Source organism: Oikopleura dioica, chromosome XSR, assembly GCF_907165135.1.
Source record: "Oikopleura dioica chromosome XSR, OKI2018_I68_1.0, whole genome shotgun sequence".
In the NCBI taxonomy this organism is placed as follows: domain Eukaryota; kingdom Metazoa; phylum Chordata; class Appendicularia; order Copelata; family Oikopleuridae; genus Oikopleura; species Oikopleura dioica.
This window is the reverse complement of record NC_137294.1, coordinates 1,860,025-1,884,375: the sequence shown is the minus strand read 5'-3', so window position 1 is coordinate 1,884,375 and position 24,351 is coordinate 1,860,025. Positions and strand designations below refer to the sequence as shown.

At 42.1% G+C, this 24,351-nt stretch overlaps 6 protein-coding genes and 1 long non-coding RNA gene across 7 annotated transcripts in view; 2 read left to right on the top strand and 5 right to left on the bottom strand.

The window, feature by feature from the left end:
- The window catches only part of LOC145706482 (dehydrogenase/reductase SDR family member 6-like), a 31,063-nt gene extending 21,399 nt beyond the window's left edge, over positions 1–9,664 (bottom strand). Inside the window, exon 1 of the mRNA XM_081783900.1 lies at positions 9,661–9,664. The gene's annotated coding sequence lies outside the window, so the exon portion shown is untranslated. The remainder of the gene's footprint in view (positions 1–9,660) is intronic.
- Positions 305–1,452, bottom strand: LOC145706483 (uncharacterized). The gene is made up of 4 exons (XM_081783901.1): positions 1,287–1,452; positions 1,068–1,244; positions 712–1,024; positions 305–667 (listed from the first exon to the last, which is right to left on the bottom strand). The coding sequence occupies exons 2-4, from the start codon at positions 1,151–1,153 to the stop codon at positions 575–577; spliced, it is 492 nt and encodes a 163-aa protein (XP_081640027.1). The 5' UTR covers positions 1,154–1,244; positions 1,287–1,452; the 3' UTR covers positions 305–574.
- On the bottom strand, positions 1,465–12,620 carry LOC145706484 (voltage-dependent L-type calcium channel subunit alpha-1D-like). The gene is made up of 29 exons (XM_081783902.1): positions 12,556–12,620; positions 10,843–10,910; positions 10,662–10,718; positions 10,205–10,354; positions 10,029–10,133; positions 9,429–9,675; positions 9,316–9,384; positions 9,135–9,268; positions 8,343–8,501; positions 7,511–7,959; positions 6,925–7,085; positions 6,680–6,884; position 6,638; positions 6,386–6,420; positions 6,158–6,244; positions 5,674–5,838; positions 5,427–5,574; positions 4,444–5,341; positions 4,242–4,398; positions 3,880–4,080; positions 3,637–3,777; positions 3,438–3,555; positions 3,253–3,396; positions 2,906–3,094; positions 2,262–2,862; positions 2,067–2,215; positions 1,939–2,024; positions 1,754–1,891; positions 1,465–1,708 (listed from the first exon to the last, which is right to left on the bottom strand). Exons 3-29 carry the CDS (start codon positions 10,710–10,712, stop codon positions 1,480–1,482), a joined length of 5,217 nt encoding a protein of 1,738 aa, XP_081640028.1. The 5' UTR covers positions 10,713–10,718; positions 10,843–10,910; positions 12,556–12,620; the 3' UTR covers positions 1,465–1,479.
- Positions 12,621–14,115: 1,495 nt separating this feature from the next.
- Positions 14,116–15,900, bottom strand: LOC145707915 (uncharacterized). Its single transcript, XM_081785505.1, has 8 exons — positions 15,790–15,900; positions 15,495–15,589; positions 15,355–15,446; positions 15,197–15,306; positions 14,781–14,996; positions 14,619–14,737; positions 14,296–14,538; positions 14,116–14,251 (listed from the first exon to the last, which is right to left on the bottom strand). Exons 1-8 carry the CDS (start codon positions 15,839–15,841, stop codon positions 14,192–14,194), a joined length of 987 nt encoding a protein of 328 aa, XP_081641631.1. The 5' UTR covers positions 15,842–15,900; the 3' UTR covers positions 14,116–14,191.
- A 1,649-nt stretch (positions 15,901–17,549) lies between these two features.
- On the top strand, positions 17,550–18,877 carry LOC145709640 (uncharacterized). The gene is made up of 4 exons (XR_014134920.1): positions 17,550–17,618; positions 18,038–18,107; positions 18,154–18,338; positions 18,417–18,877. It is a non-coding gene; the product is annotated as an uncharacterized LOC145709640 (long non-coding RNA).
- Positions 18,878–19,129: 252 nt separating this feature from the next.
- On the top strand, positions 19,130–20,692 carry LOC145708506 (uncharacterized). The gene is made up of 4 exons (XM_081786185.1): positions 19,130–19,338; positions 19,828–20,234; positions 20,279–20,424; positions 20,466–20,692. Exons 1-4 carry the CDS (start codon positions 19,190–19,192, stop codon positions 20,658–20,660), a joined length of 897 nt encoding a protein of 298 aa, XP_081642311.1. The 5' UTR covers positions 19,130–19,189; the 3' UTR covers positions 20,661–20,692.
- A 1,832-nt stretch (positions 20,693–22,524) lies between these two features.
- Positions 22,525–24,226, bottom strand: LOC145708730 (uncharacterized). The gene is made up of 2 exons (XM_081786428.1): positions 23,817–24,226; positions 22,525–23,681 (listed from the first exon to the last, which is right to left on the bottom strand). The coding sequence occupies exons 1-2, from the start codon at positions 24,224–24,226 to the stop codon at positions 22,625–22,627; spliced, it is 1,467 nt and encodes a 488-aa protein (XP_081642554.1). The 3' UTR covers positions 22,525–22,624.
- Between the last annotated feature and the right edge of the window lie 125 nt (positions 24,227–24,351).

The window sequence follows — 24,351 nt, the reverse complement described above, 5'->3', positions numbered from 1 at the left end:
AGAAGAGAAATGCGAGTTTTGATTTTTCGAGCCAGTTTCTCGAAAAGCTCGGCATTTATCGTTGACTTTCGAAAGTCAAGAAAACTTTTCCTCGATGATTTTCCATCAACACGCTTTTTATAATTTCATTAATAACTGCAAATGATATATAATATATTATTAAGAATTTCTTAACTCCAGACTACGAAGATAACTATTCCTGGCCTTTTGAAATTTCTTCTTCTATGTCTTCAGCCAAGTTTCAAAAAGACATAAAGAAGTTTATTTGTTTGATAATATTTATTGATATTCTAATTGGTGGCAGGTTCGTTCGGTTTAAAAGCCTTTTCTTTACAGTCTTCTCCCCAGCTAGGGTCATTTGAATAAATAAATAGAGTGTTAAAGGGAAATAATAATGAAAACTATTAGGGCCAAAAACGCGATTGTAAGATGGCTTCTGAAAGTGAAAAATTAAAATAAAAAGGTAAACTTTGGGAAAAAAGGTTTTGAACTTTGAATCGGAAGTACAGTAAAGTATCTGTGCTGAGGCATCGTCGGAGGTTATTTTTTTCTTTTTTGGAGAAATTGGAAAATTTCACGTCGATTCTACCCAACTGTCGTAATTTGGCATGGAAGTGCGGGCGAAGCCGCTCTCCTCCAGCGAGTAGCGTGAGCTAGTCGAAATCACCTGTAAGTAAATAATGAACAACGGTCTCTCTTATGTTCGGCTACCTCATCTGCTGCGTTCTCCAGCTGCTCCAGGGGAATCTGGAAAGAGTTGGCGATTTCGCTGCCCGTGATTGAGACAATGTCAGAGTCGGCGGCGAGTTGCGGCAGATCTTCGTCGAGGAAGACTTGCTGGATCAGGCTGCGCGTGCTGCGGCCGATCACGGTCGAGTTGTACTTGGGCACGCGGGTCGGGTCGCTAGAGTCCGATTCCGAGGACGAGTACGACTTCTGCTGGTGGAAGGCGCCGCTGGCTTCGTAGTTGCTCGCCCGGCCGAGAGAGCGACGTTCGTAGAAACTTTGACTATCAACCGATGGCCTGGGAAGAAAGCTTAGCAAGAAAAAAGAAAGAGGGGCGCAACCTTGAGGTATTTTGCGGAATGAAGGTTTCTACTGACTCCTCCAAGTAGGGCTTGTGGAAGGGCGTAGGAGGTAGTTTGCGGCCCATTGTGCGGCGAATAGAGTTGACGAGATTTGATAAGGCTCCAATTGGTGAATGCGGCTGTGAAACTGTAGTATCTGTGAGATATTCAGGCTGGCTAAAGTGCGAGATTAGTTTTTGTCGTTCGAAAGAGGCTTACTCGACGCCCAAGAAGGTTGCATCACTTGAGTGATTTGCGATGTGGTTGTTGTTGGTATTTATGTCCTCGTCAGTGAACTCCTGATCTTCTGGAAAGGACGAGTCCTCATCTTCGACAGCGATGGGAGCACGGTCACTTCGCTGAAGAGGATGAGCTGGACGCTGATGGCGCTTTTAGAGGTTGCATTTTGAAATCATGGAAGAGAATCTTGGTGATGTAAAATGCTCCCTTTCCTGACTGCCATAGTGGCTCTCGTAGTTGTAATCGTTGGGAATGAGCTCTTTTCCCCACGTGGGTCGTCGTATTTAGGATAAACTTTCTGGACCTGCAAGGGACGAACAGTGTGGTAAACGGGATCAGAGGAGTTTTTGAACTGTGAATTTTGATTCTTCGCCCAGTTTCCAAAAAGTGAATGTCGTCGTCTGAAAAAAGAGATGAAAATCGTTTACTTTTTTAATTTGACTGACCTGTGAACTGGCTCCTCGTCTTCGTAACAAGTTTCGTCGACAAAGTCGCCATCTTCTCCTGAGGCAGCGGCAGCAGCAGCGTGGATGTTGTCGGAGGAGATAACCCGCTTAATCTCTGGACCGAGTTCTTGCAGCGATCTTAAAAAAAGATAATCCAGTGATTTGCCTCTCGCTCTGATATTCACCTAATGCCGGCTTGGAGAGCGGCTGCAGTTCGATGGCCACCGGTCTGACGCTCTAACTTCCGCTGTTTGAATTTGCGGAAATATTCCTAAAAATGATATTCAAAAAAATATTTGGGAGTAGAAATGACCTGGATGAGATAAGTGGCGTAGAACTTGCCAACTGTCACATCGTCATTCCCAGCTGGAGGAACGACTTGATCCAGTAGCTTCATGGACGTTCGCTTCCAAATCTTCTTGATCACAGAGCGAAGTTCTTCATTTGCCTGATCAATATTTCCTTGAAATGAAAGTTTAGTACGCTGAAGAGAGGATTAATTTCCTACCTTCAGTTTTTATTTTGAGCGAGGTTCTGATAAGAGCAAACAAAGTAGCATTGAACATAACCGTTCCATCAGACTGTAACGGCATGTTCATCGAGACCAAGCGCTTGCAGGCAACTCTGTGTGGACAAAGACGTCCAAAACCAAGAGGAGGCTGAATGCGTCGCAGAAGAGTAACGACGTCCAGATGCTTGATTCTGCCCTTGGCGTCGTGATCATATTCAGCCCAGATGCGGGCAAACTCGTCCAGATGATGGGGCCCCAAGATCGACCAGTCCCGCGTCAGGTAGTCGAAATTGTCCATGATGACAGCAACGAAAAGGTTGATGATCAAGAAGGCACAAAACATGTAGAAACTGATAAAGTAGACGTAGGCAAAGTTGGAACCGCAAGAGAACTTCTTCTCCATGTAGATATCGAAGAGACGCTGTTTTTCTTTGTCGCCGTCTTCAGGGCGAATCGGTGGATAGTCGATTCCCTTCAGGTCAGGCAAAGACTGGAGGTAGCGCTGATTACATTCGCGATTTGCCACCGAGTCCAGCATAATATCTTGCCATGCTTCTCCAGTCATACAGCGGAAGAGCAGCAACATTGACTGGAAGAACTGAAGCACTCGTATCATTCGTGTTATAATTAAGTTAGATTACCGATTTGAAATTGTTATTTTCGTTGATCATTTTATGCTCGAGCGGCTGAATGGTGCCAAACATTTGCATGCCGACAACGCCATAGATGAAGAAGAGTAGCAAGATTAACATGGCAACGTATGGCAAAGCGCGGATTGACTTGACAAAGGTCCACAGCAGTGTCCGAATGCCTTCGCCCCGCGAAAGCAGCTATCCTAGGATCGATCTAATTCGTTTTTTGGTCATTTACTCAAATTGTTTAGCCCTTCGCATAAATATCTGCCGATTTAACTGGATATATAGCACTCATCTCATTTTGACGTATTAGATGAAATTAAGCTCCATTTTAATAATTTCGCGATCCGTGCCTTGACAAGTCGAAGAACGCGAAATAGACGGAAGAAAGAAACCTTGATCGAAAGGTTGTTGTCCTTGGAATCGGCGAACAAGTCGGCAATGGAGCCAACAACAACGATGAAATCAAAAGTGTTCCAGGGATCTTGGAAATAATGCTGAAATTCAATTAGATCAGTGATCAATTAGATTGCCTAACTTTTGGTTTGAAGGCCACCATTTTGAAGACCATTTCGATGGTAAAGAGCGTAGTGAAGACAACATTTAGGTAGCCAAGTAGGGTCGTTAGATTGGGGATTTGTTGGTCGTGCTGAACTGTTAAACTGATTACGGATTTCGAAAGCTTTTAAAGCTTCTACTGTTTTCATAATCTCGTAGATCTGATTAAATTAAGAAATCCGTCACAGAGGGTATTCAATAAAATAAGGCCGAGCATAAAGTACTCGAAGTAAGGTGAGTTGACAACGAGCCAAACGCGGTATTGCCAGGGATTTGACGGCATATATCGTGGAATGGGTTTCGCTTTTAGCGCGTATTCTTTGTAACGGCTTTTTAATTCATTCAAATAGTAAGCAAAAGTTTTGAACTACTGCTTATTTTTTCCCAAGCTTTCAAAATAGTTGGTTTAGTAAGCCTTTCCTAAGCACTGGCGTTGATTCTTGTCGAGTTCGCAGTTCTTATATTCCATTTCTCCTTGCTCTTGGAAGGTGACAATGACGAAACCGACGAAGATGTTCATCATGAAGAACGCAATGACAATAATGTATGCAATGTAGAAGAGGGAAACGCCAGAGCGAGCCATGTACTTCGGTCCGTGGTCCTCCGACCAGGAGTCAATTGACCTAAAACGATTCCATAAGACACGGGAGAGACGAAATTGCGCGAAATTGATTTTGAGTAAATGAATCACGCAGCTTAGCTAGGATTACAATAGATTTACGCCCAGCCGCGACAAGGACCAGAATAATTGCTTCCTTATAAAAATTTTTCGACGATCGCTTACTTGTACAGCAGACTTGGCCAGCCTTCAAAAGTGGCCACGACGAAGAGTGACAGCATCGCGCCGTGCACAGTGTCGTAGTTGAAATCGCTGTTCTGCCATTCGCGCTGGCGCAAAACAGGCTTATTGAATGTGTTGTCTTCAAATTCCACATATTCGCCTGAAATTTCGTTATTCAATGAGAGCGTAATTTTAAGTTTTTTACCTTTACACTCTTCCATGGTCGTCTTGGAATTATCACTGCAGGCATAAAGTCTTCCTTTGAACAACTGGACGCCAATACAAGCGAACATGAAGATGAGCAACATAGTGATGAGAATGATATTCTGAATGGTACCGATTGCAACAAAGACGCACTGGACGACGTGCTTCAGTCCTTTTGCTCGATTAATGGCTCGCAGCGGTCGCAGAACTCGAAGAACTCGCAAAATCTTGAGCACGGAAATGTCAGATGTCGATGAATCGCTGAAAATCGACAGCAAAGAGACACAAACAACGAGCAAATCCAGAAGATTGAACCAAGATCGCATGTAGGAGCCTTTGTGGAAGATGGCACCGTAGGAGATCACTTTGAGCACAATTTCCATGGTGAAGATTGAAGTGAAGAAGTAATCGAAAATCTTCAGAATTTGATTTTTCCTCGATGACTCGTCGATCGGATCTTCGATTGCAAGAGTAATTGAGGAGAAGACAATACATGCGAGGATGATGTTGTTGAAGACGTTCAAGTTGACAATCTTGTGGCATATCTTCCTGAAGGGGTTAGTCGTGCTCAAGCAGAAGAAAGCCGACGCATTGGGCATAGGAACCGTTTTCTCCTTGAGGTTCAGATCAGAAAGTCGTTTCGGGCGGGGCCCAGAAGGCACTTCAGGTTCCGAGTCTTCGTCTCCCTCAGGCAAATGAAGGGACTCACTGTCCGAGGCGGAAGTGACTTCTATTCGCACATGTTGGTTCTCGGCGATTTCTTCGTCAATCTCCTCTACCTCTTCGGGCAGTTGGACTTGTTGCTCCACTTGTTCCACAACTTGGCGTTTTCGGAAGACCCTTGAGATTTTCTGGAAGCGGAGAGTTTTCTTGCGTTTCTTTTCTTCTTCATTTTCTTTCTTGTTTTTAGGTCAACGCGAGGAATCATTTTTCTTATTTCTAAAGCTATAAATGCATGAGTATAAGAATCGATCGGCGGATCGCTGTTGACCCTAGCTGAGATTTAGTGAGGCTTTCCGCATCAGCCAGATTATCGACGGCAATGGCGAGGAAAACATTCAACAGAATGTAGTTTCCGAAGACGAACAGAATGATAAAATAGACTGAGACCACCATTCCAAGTGGCTTAGTAGGGTTACAAAAGTGGCACCTTAAAATCAAGAAGGAAAAAAATCTTGCACTGCATAATCAACAGTCATTTTTTCAAATTCGTAACCATGGCTTTGCTGGACCTTCGTAAGCTTGGATTCCAGAATACATGACAGAATTCCAATCCTCACCAGTGAGGATTTGAAAGACAGTAAGCAGCGCGTGTAGAAAATCATCGAAATTCGAGCGCGTCTGTGCCTGGTCGATTGTGTTGAATTTTCCACCAAAGAGTTGCATCCCAAGCAAACTACAAATCGGTAATTCTGTAATAGTTATTGCTAAGTGCTTTCTGATGCGTGAAAGAGCGACTTTTTGTTGGAAGGAAATCGAGTCGCTAGCTGGCATGGCTACACTATATGCGTATAAATATGTGAATAATCCATTAGATATCCTTAGAATCTATATTCTTATCGATTGCAAAAGAAAAGGACATTAAGGCGAAGCAGTAAAACATCACCCTCTGCATCTGCCCTATTCTTGTATTTAATGAAGCCTGCATCACAGAAAATAATAATAGTGCATGAATAAGTAATGCTATGCTCATCAAATAATTAATTATAACGTACCTGAAGATAATTATAAAAAGTCCTAGCAGCAAAAGCAGTGAGGCGATTGAACGGATTGAATTCAATAAAGAGGCAACTTTTTCACGCCTTGACAATCGCTTCAAGAATTTAAGTTTTCCTTTTGAATTAAGCCTAGTTTAGAAATCACCGGAGCGCGATCTATTGATTTGGATCAAATGCTAATTATTCCTAAATGTTTACATTTGTCAAGGCTTTCCTAAGTTTGACAGTGACTCCCAGTACTTGGTCACTTTAAAGATTCGCTATCGGGGGGATCCACATTCGATCTTGATCGCGCCGCAGCAGACTGGCACTTGGCCAAGCTCTGCTCAAATATTTTCCCCATAATTATCATGCAAAAAGATACTCTGCGGGCCGCACTGGCCCCATGGGGATTGCTTCGCAATTGAAACACTAACTTTAACGTTTTTTCGGTATTAATTCTTAATGGCCAGCTAGCTCACGAAGGAGACATTTTACTCTTTAAATCTCGAAGTTGACTTGTTTGGTGGATCCCGTTACAGAAGGCGTACGCAACGCAGAACAGAAATTCCAAGTGGTTCGAGGACATTAGCCGAGGTAAGGATGAGTTCGATGATGGAGCCGCAAACGACGAAACAGTCGAACCGATTGAACAATGACGAAAAATAAGTCACAAGTCCCAGAGCATACATTTTTAGAAACATTTCGGCCGTAAACAGCCCAAGCAGCACTTTATTCGCGACAACTGAAAATCTCAGAAAAGGAAAAGCTACTGCTAAACTTACGTTGAACATTGGTGAGCCAGTCGGGCTGATTGTAGTGTTCAGAGGCCTGCACGACAGTATTTAAAAAGACGAGGAAAATGATGAACCAGTAAAAAGATTTTGACTTGACCAAGAAACGCAGGCGTTTTCTGTTTCGTCCATTCCAGCGGCGAAAAGACTCGCTTCAATTTTAATTTAGTTCCGTTAAAGATTAATTTTTTAAGTAAGTTTATTTTCATAAAGAAGCTCTTTCTTAAATTAGATGCCAATTACGGCTTCTAAGGACAACTTTAGAATGATGCCCGCGTAAAAGTTTGACAAAGTATAAAGCAGTAGAAAATAAGGATAATGGAAGTTTTACGTTTTTGGAAAAGAGGACACGATCAATCAAGAAGAGCTAAAGTGACAATCCCATGACTACTTCTTGATGGCCAGGCGCTAACAACACGAGCTGTAAATTACTGCTGATTGCCAAGCTCATTCTGAGCGATTAAGGGGCGCAGATGCCCTTTCTACGGTTAAGCTATTATGGGTGTCAACTCCCTAATCTCTTCCTTCAACAAAAGTTCGTCAAGTTACGCAAGCGAGCATAAACTCCGAGACTTACTTTTTCTTGCTGTAGCAAGCTGGAAACATTTTGCGTTTGGTCTTGCCCCACCAGCCCAAATTGGCTCGCTTGATTGAGCTGGAGTCACTGCCAGCGTAATCCGGCATGTCGATGTGATTGTCGATGATCGCCATCTTGCCGAGGCGCGAGTTCTCCCTCAGCAGGGACAAGTTGTCGTCGAGATCGTCGTCCTCTGGCTCGATATCTTCAGCGCGGGTGATCCAATCCAAGTAGCCCTTGAAATCGGCTTCCATCTGCGTCTTCTCGCGCAGCTTTTGGAAGTCGCCTCGGGCGCGCGCCTTCTCTCTTTCCTTTGAAAACTCTCCGGAAAGAACACCAAGAATTAGGTTCATCACAAAATACGAGCCGATGATAATCAAACTGACGAAATAGATCGTAGGCACGGGAATGAAACCCTGAGCCCATAATCGTCCATAAGCATTATTTACCTAAATTCATTTAGAAACGTTAAGATAAGAGTATCAAATCTTTGTTTAGAAAAAGCAGGCACTCATTCTGGGCGATCTGTCTATCGAAATGTGGCAATAATTTCTCCCAAGGGCGCAACTGTCACGGCCCAGGCGTGTCTGACGGAGTAAGGGGCGGTTGGTTGATGATGAATTTAATTTTAATACCCTCTTTATTATTAACAGACGCCCAAACTCACAATTTGGAAATCGGGAGTGTCTTTTAAACTTTCGTCGAAAACAAACAATTTGGGAGGGGAGCTACAGTCGAAGCTAGCGCGTCAGAGAAAGCAGTGACAGTGACGGGCATCAGCTCTTGCGGCGAGCAATGTCAGACTCTGTAATTAGACAGTAAGAATACTCACATAGTAGAGGACGTCCGTCCAGCCTTCCATCGTGATGCATTGGAAGACGGTGATCATGGCGAAGAAGATGTTGTCGAAGTTGATGATACCGCCGTGCGGTCCTTCCCAACCGCGCCAACCGGGCCATTCCGGGTCGTGGTAGCAATTGTCGACTTGCGGCTTATTAGGGTCGAACATGTTCGTCTCTGGATCAAGTGTGAGACAGGCTTAACCTGGCTCAGTACGAGTGCTATTCGCGCTGACATTTAGTATGGGCGCAAATCCGATAGCAAAACGCTACTGTAGCTTGTCTTGCAGTTTATCTGAAGTGTATGGAACAATTACTTGGCCGCGCGACAGTATGCTCAATACCAGTCTCAATCATACTCAAAAGAGCTCGGATCTATATTGCTCCTGACATGACATTGGTGTAGTCAAACCATGCAAGTTGAATCGCATCATAAACCTCGTAAATAGTTAACATGCCCTGTGGGCACACATACGCGCGATTTGGGCACGCAATATCGCACTCAAATCTCAACAATTAATTGAATAATACAAAGTAGTTTTTCGTCGAATATTTCAAAAAATATTAATGACAGCTTTTATGCAAAATTTATGAGCCTCTCCTGCAGGGCCGAGGCAGAGCTCGTTTTCAAGACAAACTCGGCCGTGATTGTCGTCGTCACTGTAATTGGTGCTGTACTTTGGCTGATACTTCCAGCGAGAGTCTCTTCCCTGCGTTATCTGAGGATCGCAAGGAAAGGGCGAGCCGTCTTCGTCGACGGAAAAATCGCCAGGGTCTTTCAATACTAAAGGCGCTTCTGGTCCATAAAGGTCGCTGACGTTCACCCAGGTTTGGGTTCCTAATTTGTAACACGTGGCGTGGAGCTTTCCCTTGAAAAGCTCGAGGCCGATGATTGCATAAATCACGATAACAAAAACACCTAAATAATTTTTTAAACAATATTTCTTTCTCGTCATTTCGCGCGACTTACCAGGAGAGTAATGTGGAGAAGTGGAATCATAGCACGGAAGATTGAGTTCAAGACAACTTGTAAACCTAAAGCACTGTGATTAAAGGAGGGAGCTTGAGTTGGAGCTTACTTGGCACTCCAGAAACTAGGCGAAGTGGTCGAAGCACTCGAAAGGCACGTAAAGCTTTGAAATCAGTGGTTTTGGAGACGATTCTTTCCATGACAGTAGACACCAGGCCGATGATCACAATGGTGAAATCGAGGATGTTCCATCCGTTGCGGAGGTAGGAGTTCGGATGCATCGTAAATCCATAAGCGATGATTTTGAGCACGCACTCGAACGTGAAGATAACCATAAATACATATTCTATGTTTTCCTGAAGCGAAGCGATTAGTAACGGTGATTCGTCCGCCGCGGGATTTGTCTGTTTACATTAAATTGAATACACCCGGGAAGAAAGCAGAAATCGAATGAATCGATATATAATCCTAATTCACTGTCGGATATATGCTGCATTTCATTCATTATTTAAAGCACCGCCTGCGCCACCAAGTGCTCATTTATCACCGCTGCGTGTTGTCATCACTAGCGAGTAGTTGGTCCGGCGCGTAGTTTTGATTTTTTAAAAGAAATTTTACTCGTTTCTGTAGTATCGAAAATAATGTAGACAGACTTAAGTACTTCGAGATTGCTAAGAACGGAAATCGGGTAGATGGAGTTGAAACTTACCACTTTTTCATTCGTGGGATCAGAGTCGCTCTGCGGATAAGGTGTTTGGACGCCCAGCGTGATACAGTTGGCAATGATAGTGAGAAGAATAAAATAATCAAAGGCCTTAAAGACGCGATCAGCCAGTGAGAGGCGATTAGGAGCCTGTATACATAATTAACGCACTTTGGCAATACCTTTAATTCAACAAGCTTAATGCAGAAACGGCGGTATTTGTTCTGGAGAGTAAGGCAAAATAAGGCCCGAGGAGCCTTGTTAGCAAATATCCCCGTTTGAGCTTTTGGCTTTTTCTTCTGTGCGACATTTGGACCGCCAGATTGAGCGTTCTGAAGTTTCAAATGAGTTTTCAAGAAAAATTGTATATTTCCGGGATTCAACGGTCCCGTGTCGCTCATGATATTGGGCTTGGCAACGGCAGGAGGAGCAAATTCGAATCGCGAATTAAGAATATCAATGATAGCGGACCGGGTAGAGCGATTAACAGACGGTTTATCTGGTTGATCATGGCACCCACGGTGCGCGCGCCAATTTATCCTGGCTCTGCTCCTCCGCGCGCGCTACCAGGTTTAGCAGATGCATTCTACGGGCGATTATACGCTTCTTCTGCTGCAAGAAAGCTGGCAGACTACTCACGGCTAGTACGGTGTTCCAGTTCGTGATTCCCTTTGTGTCGTCATTCTGCATACTCCTCCTCACTGTTATTCATAACTGGGGATGAATTATTAACCTATTGATTTTTATCCAGCCAATTGATACGCATTAACATTTTTCTCAAAATGATCATTAGCATCCGTCACATTGAACAACAGTTCCTTATGGGCGTAGAGGATTGTGGCACGGGGCGGCCCAAGTCGTGCCCAGGTCCACCGCCAGATTCGAGTCCTGAATGGTCGGTTAAAATCTGACTAGCGCCATCTACCGCTCGGTAAAAAAAGAAATCTGGATTTTGCAATTGCAATTGATTTAATTTAAAGACGCTAGTAATAAAATAATTATAGAAATTTTAGTAAAAGTAAGCATAACTGTCTAAATAAAATCTTTCTTTAATAATAAGATCTTTTTGCAAATTAGAAAAAGTAGTTGGACTGACTTGCTCCGGTCGCGATTCAGAACCCACTGAACCATCAAATCCACCCAGACGCCGGCAAAGCAGCGTCAGAGAGTGCCCGACATCAGTAAAAGTAAATTTGACCCTTCTTGATAGATTTTCTTATGATCTCTGGTTTGCCGCCTCTCTCTCTCGTTTTTTTTCAGTTTTTTTTTTGAGTTGCTGGAGATTGTCTTTTTCGATTAATTAATTTCGCAAGTTCGATCAATTCCACTTTCTCTCTTATTCGCCCTCGCGATGGTCGTTACAGTCAGAGTCTCTTTTAGCAAAAAAGGAGCTTTAATTGGAATGGCTCTGGAATGATTCTCTCACACCGGGCAGAGTGAGTAGAGTCAGCGATGAGAGCGTGGCATGGATAGGAAGATCGCACATGGATGCCCGGGCTTGCAGTGTGCCTAAAGCCGCCGACGGCGCACGGGCGCCACCAACACCGTTTTGTATCAGCCCCGTTAATAGAAAATAAAAGTAAAAGCAATAAATTATTCGATACAATCATTTCTTGCCCACGAAAGATGGCACCCGTCGCAAACTGAAGTTCATTTTTTCACCGGAAAAGATAAAAAAAAAGAAAGAAAACGAGAGATTTGATAATAATTTTTTTAAATAAAAATAATAAATTAACCCAAAATTAATTAATTGAATAACGAAAGTTCAAGGAATATATTTAGATTCTTAATTTTGAAAAATTTATTTTCTTTATAGATTTTCTTTTTCCACAGATTTGGAGGACAAAGAAAATTTGAGCGGCTGAATAAAATAAATGAAAAAAAAATTTCCAAGTTAATTTAATTTTTGGGGCGTTCAGGTGTAAATTCTAGCGTCAACTTTGGAGGCTGTAAACACTCAATTTTTACCTTATAAATTCTTACTTCTGTGGGTCGGGCACGCGCTCTCTTGTGAAAAGTCGGCCGGAAAAAACGGTTCAAGTGTGTTTTGGGCACAGAGCTCTGTACAGTGCTAGTAAAGGCTTGAGCTCTCGGCAAGCGCCCATCCAGTGAGGTGTCTATCTCCCGCAAGAAATTTTCCTTGGGCACGCACACAGTCAAAGACGACTCACACTCGCCGCAGGCCAAGCAATCTCAGTACTCAATTAACCCTTCAAACGCTCTAGCCACTCACTTCGAACACCAAAGCCACATTTATTCGTGCAAAAAACTTTGGATCGAAATTATAAATATAAGACTGTAATTGCAAGTTTTTCGAATCTGTACATTTTCTAAATCCTTTGAAAATCCTTTGAAATTTTCATCTGAGTACCGTAATGCTTTTGATGGGAAAATATAGGTTTACCTTTATTTTGAATGAAAAATTCTCTTTGTTATAATTTTTCCTTATTTTCTCTCTTTTCAAAAAAAGCGCTCTCCCTTTTACTCTTTCGGTGGAGCTATTCTTATAGTCTGATAGGCAAGTACTTGATACCTTATCTGACAAGTTTTGTCTCGCAAAGACGATCTCTTCTGAAAGCGGTTAAAGTTGTTTAGACTGACAGTACGTCGGCTTTGGCGGAGTGAAACTACCAACTGACTGTAGCTCCTCAACCCCTGCCAGCTGACTGTACCTGCCTCTTATTTTCTACTCACAGTGGAACTTTCGATCATGGGAAAAACACGTGAGACTTTTACAAAAACATAAAAATTATTGATGAGAAATAAGAATTAGAAAAATAATTCTAAAAAAGTTTAGGAGAAAAATGAGACGATACGGGAATGGATTAACCGTCAATCTTGGGGACGAATAAAGCTCAAGATGGAAGCTGATAATTGCCTGTAACAATAAAACTTGGAAAGCGCGGCTAGTAATAAAGACGAAACGGTGAAGGTGCGACTCGGGTCATAACCTCATATAATATCAGAGAAGGCCTGCTGGCGACGCGCTCAACCCTATAAAAATGTCAATCGAACTCAAATGCCTATGTTTATACTGAGAGCGTTCCTTATGGGACTGAATCGCTAGATTGATTGGGCTTCACGGAAATTCTAGCGTCACAATCATTTTTAATATACGGTTTGCGGGCAATGTAAAAATAAGGGGATAGAGCCGATTCGAGTTTCTTCTCTGATTCGCTTAGTAAATACCTGGCTGTGCTTTGCATCCTTTTTTCTTCTCCTCGTCGACTTTTTAATCACAAAGTCTGCCAGCATATTTGCGGCTATTCGTGTCTCTCTCCGGTCGAGACTCTTCTATGTTATCTCTGCTAGAATGGATCATTCCCACCATTCATACGGCGAGTTCTCTTTCAACTTTATTATTTATTTTTCGATCTTCTCCTCTTTGATTGCAGCCAGCAATCTTACTTCTATCACGGATCAAAATATTATTTTTATACTTTTGGAAAGGCTAAAAAACTACATTTTAAAAACATTGGATTTAATATTTTTCTTGTTATTTTTAAGAATATTCTTCAAAACAATACTTTCTCTTTTTGAAGAATTCAGAAGTGATTCTCTAAGTTGATCGTTTCCTATGAGTCTTCCATGATTGCGAGTTGTGAGGAATCGTGGCAAAAAGGATTTGTTTTAGTTCTCTAGGTTTTCGTCCAGCTTGGGTGCGGGAAACGCTGCCCAAAGAGCTCTTACAATCCGCTAAACCGGGCTTAGTATATTTCGGTAATGAATCACAATCGATGGCGATCGGGCTTAGGGCTTAGGGCACACTCCGCAATTAGCGACAGGAACAATCAGTCCCCTGCAGCTAATTACGCCGCGATCAAATTCTAATCGCCAATCTTTGGCAACAAATTAAACAAACTACCGACAATATCAATCCAAACTAGCCAAACGCAAATTCATATCTCAAAATAAATTATAAGAAAAATTTACTTCAACTATTTAATTAAATAAAATCATATTAAATATTTTCAAAATAAATTTATCGCCTTTCTTTTTCCAAAAGTTTAAGTTGACCAAACAGATAAATTATTAATAAAAAAAAATAATCAAACAACAATGAATTTTCAATATCTTGGAAGGCGCTTTTATTGACAAGAGTTGTGCAGAATCTGAAAGAAAAAAGGGTCTGATGATTGGCATTTAGTTTTTTTCTTTTTGAGGAGAGATCAGAGCTGTGTGTTGTTCATAATGTCGTTTTGTTGCTCGAAACTGATGTAGTGATTCAGCTTAAAAATGATTAACACTCTTCGCTCGTGCTTTTGGTAGTTACCGGAAGGCCATTGAAGAACTTGTGGTTTTGCGCGAAGCAATGAGCTGCTTCGTAACTCGCGCTTTGGTGTCCATGTTGCGCGTTGAGGTGGTGGTGCTGCGGTTGGTAAGGCATTGGGTAGTAAGGAAAGGGCTGGTGATAAGCGGGGTACGCAGTTTGGTGCTCCAGAGGGATCGGACAGATCTGAGCGGATAAATCCGGCTCTTGCTTTGGAAAGACCTGGCCGGGAGTAGAAGATCCAGACTAAAGAATAGTTCAAGTTAGACATCAAGATCAAGGAAATGAAACTAACTGCATTCTTTCTAATCTGATTGATAACTCACCGTTTCGGAGAGAGAGCTTCCAGGACTGCCAGCGATGAAACGTCCGGTAGAGTTAGCGCTCGCGCCAAGAAGGTGATTTACGCTCGGCGGTGGAGAGTAGAGTTTGTTTTCTTGTTTTGCTAAATCAGTTTTACGAAAAATGAATCGAAAATTCGCCGGAACCTTGAACAAAAGAAGGGTCCTGCTGCGGTCGGTTTCTTTTACGAGTTCGCTGACTCTTCGCTGGTGGTGTCTCGTCTTCGTCTTCCTGCCTGGAGTAGAAGATGTTGCCGATTTTGTTGCGCAAAATGCGTGAAATGGAAGATACAGAAGGAGCAGAATTCCCGTCGCACACCTTGTCTTCTATCAAACGGTCTCTGATTTCCCAGGCAAACATTCCTTAATTCAAATTTGATTAGAAAAAAAAGTTATTTAATTTAGAGAAATAGGATTGAAACCATCGTGTTTGTTCATGGCAGTGGGAACGAGATGGGTATATTGTGCGATTGCGGAAGTGAGGTAGAAGTGGAAAGAAAGAAAAGACTCAAAAATATCCTAATCTCTCATGAAACCAAAATTCCTATGATTGTTTAAATTACCTGGATCGAGTCTTTTGTAGCTTCTGATTTTGTTGACGATCTGCGGAGTAGTCACCCGCGGCTTCGAACCGCCAATAGAACCGGGAAGGATTGAGCCAGTCTCGTTGAACCTAAGCGTCGAGTAACGGAAATGAATACAATTTGTAGAGGAAAACTACCGTTGAAGTATTTTGGAGACGCAGCCGTGGCTGACGCGCAGCCGTCTCGAGATGTCGCATGGACGCGTTCCTTCTCGGGCCATTTCCACGATCTGACAATTAATTCCGTCAATGACTCAACTTGGAAAAGTTCAGTTTACCTTGGTTCGAGTGTGATTTGGCAGTGGACGTCCGTTCACGAAGTGTCCTCCCAACTGGTTCATCTCGCCACCGCTTTCGGAGAGATCCAGCCCTACTAATATTTAATTTATTATTTTATATCACAAGTTTTTTATAACTAATTTCAGAATCTTTAGACAAAAAACAGCGCCATTTTTCTTGTTGAATTTTCTAACTGATTCTTAAAATCAGTTCAGAAAGAAAGAAAGCTCAATATTAGAGAAAATGATGAAAATAATCCGACTTGACTCTCTTTGGCTAAAAAATCTCCCTCACCAGATTTGTGAAGAAGTTGCTCCGGCTCGTAAGTGGCATTAAAGTTCTCCATCGACCGTCGTTTTTTCTCGTCTCTTGCTTTTAATTCAATTAATTTCGAATTGATAAGAAGTTTATGTTGATGATTTGTAATTTTTGGACTTGTGGACTTTTGCCCTTCTCGATTTCCGACCTCCAGATGGGGCTCCGAAGCAGCGCGGCGCAATAATCGGGACAATTGGCCACCTATAGTCTCCTTGTTGCTTCAAAAATGGTCTTGCAGCTCCGCTAATCCGCTCCTTTACAATGGAAGGTGTTTACAAGCCACAAGCTAATCAAAAACTACCCTTCAAATCCGGCCAAAATATTTACTTAGATATAATAGCTGATTTTAACGCTCTTCGAGAATTTTTAAAGAGCTGAATAAGATAACAGAAGATATAGAATAAATCAAGCTTTTATACTTTTAACTTGAATGTTTTCATAATACAAAGTTTAAATTTTCTAATTCAAACTTGCTTATTATTCTGGCCCATTTTCGGAGGTTTGCAGACTAAAGAAGTAAATTGCCTAATGAAAGGCTCTGCTAGAAATACGGTTGACGGCGGGATTGGGTCTTTATAAAGATTGGGTCTTTGCGCAAAGACTGGGTCTTTTTTTGAAGCAATGGATCTTTTATTTTCGAGAAAAAAAGATTGGGTCTTTTTCGAGGAACCTAGAATAAGTGAAAATGGTATTTTAAACTATTTCCAGAGCGAGCGTGCGCTTCGCGCTTATTTTCTAGGGAACTCATTGATCGAACAGTTTAAACTTTTTTTTGTTTCAACTGTACTTGGCAAGTTGAGAAAGTCTCTACAAAGACCCGATCCCGCCGGTACCGCGCGGTGACGGCGGGAATGAGTCTTTTCAAAAAGACCCAATCTTTATAAAGACCCGATCCCGCCATTACCCAGAAATACCGCTTGGTTTTTTATCTTTATTTGATAACCTTTAAGAAAATTTCTTTAAACTTTTAAGTTAAAAAAAGAACGAACTTTCTTCTGCGATGATAAAATTTTCTACCAAGGTATTTCAGGTGGTGCTCGTCAAACATCAACGATCCGGAAGCTGAAGTGGAGAAGAAAACTGGGCTAAATGGTGGCAGGAGATCACTTCCTTTGGAAAACACTTTTCGCCGCCGGTTGCCTAGTTCTTATCACTCTTAGTCGGGCTCCCTGCTGTGTGTCAAGTGCGCCTCGATAAATGAGATCCAAAGGCAAATTAGGCTGAATAGAATCCAGAAGAAAATACGACCATTTCTATGTCCGAGAATTCAGGAATTAGATGAGCACGTGATTTTTCCTGTGCCCTAGATTCTGCTCCAAGTTTTTAGATTATTTTAGCCCGGAGTTAAATAAACCTTATCTATTTGTTCTGGAAGGATACAAAAGATGCTGTCAGAGTCAATAAAAATGGAGACGACGCGTGTTCCGATTTCGCGTCCTATTCAATCTCATCCCCAAAGTTTGAACTTCTGTCACGTGTGAGATTGAACGATTTCTTCACTGCAAAAATAATTATTGTTAATTTTTTTTGAGTTATTTAATTTTAATGCTCTTTATAAAAAATCCTCTTTTCAAAAAAATGAAAAAGTTTTTAACAATGAAAAAAGTTTTGAATGCGCTTGAAAGTATGAGTGTAAATCGAATGAGGCTCTATTACTGCGACTTCTCTAATATAATTGTCCAATTTGAGCCCCCTCTTATTAGCCCTGCCAGATCATCCCCTTTTTGAACAAGAGACAAAACTCACAATGAGAGGACAAATCGGACTTCTTATTTTTTTCATAGCGCTGTTTATTTCCGCAGAGAGTCTTTCAGGAAATGCTTCAAAAAGAATACTGAAAATCAAGAGGCAGTAAATTTTCAACAACTAATTTGATAGGGTTATCATCACGAGGATTAAAATTTAAATACACATGGACCATATGATGGATCTAATCTCAAGAAAACCTGAAACAGGGTCTGAATGAAAAGCCGCTTTGAAGTTTCGTTTATTCGCCAATTTCGCTTCCAATAAGTTAAAAATCACCCCTGGGCGTGTGCCTTTGATCTTTAAACGGCCCGACCGTCCCAAACCAGGCGTATTTTTGACCGTCCCAGACCAGGCGCTTTTACAGAAAAAACGATACGCAGCTGTCCATTTAACTGATTCCAGACCCTGACTCAGGTTGTCTACACAGGTTGTCGAGCAGAGTAGAAATTCTTTATGAGAACTTCTCATTGAGAAGCATAAAAAGTTCAAGAAAAACGAGCACGCGTACTGGAATGTCTTCTTGAATTCGCTACCGACAAGCGCAAGTGATTTGTTTCCAAACTAATTTTTCTTATTTTTTTTTTAATTCAGAGAGAGTTGCGCAAATCTAGGAACAGCGGGAGAATCATCTGGAGAGATTTTGGAACTGCAACTTTCGACTCTTGACAATGGGGGTGAAGACGGCAAAGTCGTGAAAATTGAAGCTCTTCTTCCGAAAATTGAGAATTCGGAAGGCAGCGGAGACGATTCCAAGCCAAACTTAGCAAAGATAAAGAGTGAGTTTGATGTTCTATCTTTGAACTTCGAAGTTTTATGATTTATTTAGTGCCTTAAATTTATAAATGAATTTTAAGAGGATCTTGATCAAGCGAAATATCAGCTGGAGCTTTTGGAAAAGGACCTCGAAGATATGATAAGTCCCAAATGAATTTCTGAGAATAAAATCTCATTACAGAACGACACTGTAGAATAGGCTGTAGGTCAATGTGATTCAGAAGAGACATAAGTTTCGTTTTCACGGGTAGTTGCTTTCGAAACATTTCTCGGGCGAGTGGCAGTCAATCCAGAGAAAGCAGTCTCCTCCACCCCCCATTTCCACTGAAAGCCCCTCCCGTCACACGGAGATACACACCAGCTACACAAAACCTGTCATCAAAACGCAAATGCAAATATAAACTTACCTCTCTACAAAAGACACTCAATAGAGATAAAAAAAAAACTCACCAAATTTCGATCTCGCAATCATCAGCACTTACCCGCAAAAGACGGAAGAAATATTCATATAATATGAATCATATTCTTTCAATTATTTTGAGAAGCCTCTCAAATTGTTGGTACCAGTTTCTCCGGCTTCAGACACCTCATCTGGTCCATCTTCACCTCTTTCACCAAATATCAAATAGATCTCGTATTTCATAACTTGAAGAAAGTCATAATGTTTTCCTCGAGTGTCAGTTATCAGAAAATGTCCAGCTCACCTGTTGAACATTATCTGTTTTGTTTCTCGCACGTTGGCCAGCGCATAAAAACAATCTAATAGCTGAGAAAATCAGCACTCAACCGAAAGGGAATAATTCGGCAAACCAACTCTTTTTTTTAACTTCTCCAGAGATTATAAATACTTATAATGAAAACAACTATTGCTACCCTTGCTGTCCTCGCCGGAGCTCATCCCCATCCAGGATACCCTGAACTGGAGCTCGAGGAGTTTGAAATGACCACGGCGATGCCTTATGTTCCCCTGACGCCTGCTACCGTTCTTCGATTCTCCTCTAAGTAAGTCGAAATATAAGAGTTTATTCTGCTTCTGAGATTCTGAGTTGACTTAGTAGTTGAAATTCATTCTGTAAGGCTGCCGAGGACGAGAAAGTCGCCTCGATCGAGGGCAACAGCAGCAGCCCCCACATCGAACTAAATGATGAAAAGTTATTTTAATTCCATAAATATCGAACTCACCGAGTACAACGACGAAAATGACTAGCCCAAAGAGCACGAGAACCCAGAATTGAACAGTAACTTCCGTAGCCAAAGTCTGTAAAAAAGAATCAAAGGGTCCTTTTTCATCAACTTGACGAGTATCATTCAAATGATGATTCTCCTCGATCTCTACTGGAGAGTCTCCACTGCTGTCCATTGCTTTTTTTCGAATTAGACTGAGTTTAGATTTATTCGCGATTGTGCGCGATTTTAATGAGAAGAGAAGGGAAAATGGTGAAATGATAAGGATATTAATTTTATTTCGTGACGTTGATTGCATGTCTTTAGATTGCTTTCCCTCCGCGATATCGACCTCATCGCTATCGAAACACCCGTCGTTCTCAAGTCCGCTGCTGGAAGCAACCACGATGAGGAAGACCACGAGCACGAAGATGAAGAAGACCACGAACACGAACACGACGATGAGGATCACGATGATGATGATGATCTCGATGCTCGTGGATCGAGTGTCCGAGGCGAGGAGCGTTATCGTAATTACGGTTGCTACTGCACGCCAACAATGGAATCAATGAAATCTGACTTCTGGGTCGGAACAGGAGAACCCGTCGACGAGATCGACACAATCTGCATGCAGCTTTTCAAAAGCTATCAATGTTTGAAGCGAGATTTCGACGGCTGCACGCCCGATACCGAGTACGAGTGGGTCACCGACACCAAAGGACGTGCAACATGCGGTAAGCCTAAATTAATCGACGAATAATTATTAATTTTTTTTAAGAAAATCCAGTGGGAACTTGTGCGGGTGACCTTTGTCGACTAGATCTTGATTTTGCAAATGAAATTTTCGCTGCTCGGAATTCATGGAAAGCGCGGTTTCACAAACTTAATGGCTTCGATAGACAAGAAACTTGCGGAATCCAACAGGTAACGCGAAGATGTAGCAAGGAAAATGATCTCGTTTTTAGCTTATCAACTCTTCTCCAAAGTCATCGAAGTCAAACGAAAACCGAAATAGCAAGATCTCGGGCGCATTCAAAAATGCAGACAACAAGGAAGACCCAGTTCAATGCTGCGGAGAAGGACTTCAGCGTCATCCCTACCACTCCGGTCGACTAGAATGCTGTCTAGATGGAGCAACTCGACCTACTGGAACATGCTAATAACTGTCATTTTATATGAGCTGTAAATAAATTTCTAATGTTTATTAAACTTCCAAGCTTTTATTAATTCTCTCAATTTCGGAAATCAATCGTTATCATTTGGACTCGGCGCTTCTGTTATTTCCATTTCAGCGTTCAAATCGTCCATCTTTGAAAATGGCTCCGATTGCTGCTTCACTCGGAGAATTTTGCAGTATTACGTATCTTTCAAGTGAGTAGCAGGAGCCGTTCCTGGAGATCAAGTTCAAACTCGTCTCCGATTGAAGGAGGATTCGACTCATCCTCTTCATCGCCTTCGCCACCCGAGTCGCCATTGTTGTTGCCGAAGCCGCCTCGTTGGCCGACGCCTTAAAATGACTTGTTCTCGTGTTGCGGCGATACCTAGCTTTGATCTGTTGTGCACGAGCGGTTCTCCTCTACACGCTGAACACTCAATTCGCACTCACTTAAGCAAGCGCACACTTACCTCGTCCCTTTTTGTCCATCGCAAGTGAGTCCGCTGAGAGTGCGCGCAATATTTCGTCACGCAGGTCCGGATTCTTAATTTAATTCTATTGACTTTAGAGTCTAAAGTTTAGACAATAGAATAGACAACAATCTATCCCAGTAATTCTTTTTGCACATTGATTTGTGAAACTTTATTTACACAATTACAATGACGTTTAAAATTTGTTAGTTACAGTGAGAGTTATTACTGGTGAATATCACATGTCACATGTCAAATTCAGTGTCTGAAGGAGCGTTTTTCGAGATCGGGATGCCATTAGAATCCAAAATGATGGGCGTGCTATTGTTGCTCCCAGACGCTCCAAGTCTCTTCGACGACTGGCAGTAGCTCTCGAATGCTGGTGAAGGCATTATGACTGTATTGAAGTGTACAATCGATGAATAGAGTGCGTGCTAGTGTTAGTGTGTTTGTTAGTGTGCGACTATTCCTTTGAGAAAGGACTCGAGCGAGGAGCTCGGACTGATCAACTCCGAGATGTTGTTCACCTCAGTCGCCAGCTGGTAAATCTTCAATCGATAACGCAGATTGTCTGAAAATAATCGTTAATCGTTTTGTTTAATAAAATGGCTCACCCATCGAATCTGCGTAGCGCAAGCATGCTCCTAGAGAGGACAAGCCAAGGACAATTTCCACGAGTGCACTTTTGATTGAAAATATCAAAAGAAAAAAAATTATTCTCAAAAATGCTTTTCAAATTTCCTGAGAAGGCAGACTATTATTGACCACAATCCAGGTGAATCAGCGTGGTAATGCCGAATCTCTAAAATATGTTTTCGAGATGATGATTTTTTCATTTCAAGAGTACCTTCAAGTCGATCTCGTTCAATGGCGAATCTCGTAAGAATCGAGCCGCAAAGAAAGCAGTTCAAAAAGAAAATCACTGATACCATAATTACAAGAAGCTTCTTGTCTTTCCTCATAAAAATAGCGACGGAAGCACTTATTTGGACAGCGCCAATGTACAGACATTCCACGAAACTCCACCTGATAAAATTATTTTATCAATTCAAGTCAGAAACAAACCGAAAAGTCTTCCTGATGACAACAACGAGGCCGAATCCAAGAGTAAGAAGTCCGCAAAAAAGTGCGTGATCACGTGGCGCGAGTTCTTGAGCGATCCAAAATAACGCAAGTCACTGATGCAATACTCTCCGTCGGCTGCTCCCACGTGGACATCAGCGCCGGGCTGAACGTATCTCTTTGCAAGACGCTCGAAAACGTGCTCGTGCTGGCACTCTTCAAGAGAGTCATCGTAGCTCATTTTCTGCCGAATGGGAATGATAGAATCGAGGAAAAGTCTCTCGTGCAATTAGAAGAATAGAACGATCAGAATTGTTTATTCGAGTTATTGATATGTTCATAATGACGTGCTCGATATAACTCCTAATAACGCTTTTGGCAACGATTTTCTTAAATTGTTAATGATCAGTTGAAATCAAGGAAGAGTCAATTGCAATTAAAAAGCATCCAGAAAGACATTATCCAGAAAATTGACGTCCTTTATTTTCAGTTTTCTCGTTTTATTGCCATCATCTTCGAAATTCTTGCTTATAAAGTCTGCCAATCCATTTTTAGGGAAATGTCGACACAAGCCAGCGGAAACTCCGTCTTTGTTCGTGTATTTGAGCCCCTTGACATTATGAACTCGCGCTTTTTCGCGCAGAATTCCGCTGAAGAAGAAGTCTTCTAGTCTAAATTCTCGTCTGTCGGTCCGCAGAGCTTCCTTGAAAACGCGTGTTACAGCTGTTTTGGACCAGAGCGAGCATTGTCCGTTGCAGTATTTCGGCGGTTTGTAGTCGACCGGCCACATTTCCGGGAAAAGAAAGTATTTTCCAGTGTAGGGAGCTGCGTCCAGAGATAGATAGTTGCCAGGCAGGCAGCGGATGAAAGGCGAGCTGGAATCAGAAGAAAGAAGAAATTGAGAAATCCGCTCCAGGTCCAGAAGGGTATCGTCGTCGATGAAGAGCAAGTACTCGAATTTGTCTTTGCAGACGCCCGTCAAATATTGCAGAGTCGCAAAAGTTTTGTGGGGCAAGCTTTCATAGCTATCTTCGAAGAGGGCGATCAGGAAGTCGTCGTTGAGTTCAATTTCGGCTTTTAGCTCCCCAGAAGAGTCCGAAAGTCCCTTCGCTCCAATAACGAAAACCAAGCTGTATTCTTGATCACCTAAAAATGCTGCGAAAAATTGTCGATAAAAGTCTCTGATTGCGCGTTGACTAGCAATTGGAGACGTTTTTACAAGAACCAGCAGTTTTTTCTTTTCCTTGCAAGATTTTAATGGGTGGCGAAGTATCACTTCTCGCGCTTGATTTTCGTTCTGGAGATAGATATCGGGGAGCTGGTCGGATTTAGTCGGGAAGAATTCAATCAGTTTTTGCGAACAAGACAGTTTGGCTTCTGGCTCGTTTCGAATCCGACGGCATGAGTATGTTGCAAGGACTTCTGACGTAACTCTTCGAAATCGACAAACTTCGTTTCCGAATTTTTGAGACTTGACGACTAGAACCTCTAATCTGATAATTTTTTAGTCCCTTACCTGTGACCGGTAATAGAGCCAACTGGAGAGAAAGGTCTTGTTCTCGTCAAAAAGCGCTTCGTCAAGTAACATCTCCGTCGACAAACTAACGCTGTAATTCTTAGCCGCTAACAAATCTTTCAAGAGTGAGGTTTTGATCGCAAAAGCATCGTCAACGCAGGTTTTTAAGTCTTCCTCTTTCAAGTCTTCTAAATCCTCAGCTAAGGCGACAAAATGCTTGCGTCGCTCACTCCCCACCGCAAGTTTTCCTTCTTTTGCGCAGACTAAATAGTTGCCTTCCAATCCAGTCAGGTGATCGAGCCAGTTCGGATTGCCAATGTTTTGTTGGTATTTTGGAAGGATTATTGTCCACTCTGCTGGATGGGGATAAGATGAAAGTACTCTTGCAATTTCAGTGATGAAATTAGGAGACTTTCTTCCAGCACGGTGATTGAAGGCGGATACAAAGTGGAACTTGAAGTTGAATTGTGGATTTTGAGTTCGCAAATGTCCGTAATTCCGGCCGTGGAGAATTTTGATCATTTGTTTTTCTTTTCCGATTTCGTTTCTCTTTGCTTCGTGGACTTTTTCCTTGGAATCATGATGAAGAAAAAAGTCTCGTTCTTGATTCGTATTGAGGCCGTGAATAACTGAGATGGGATACTTTT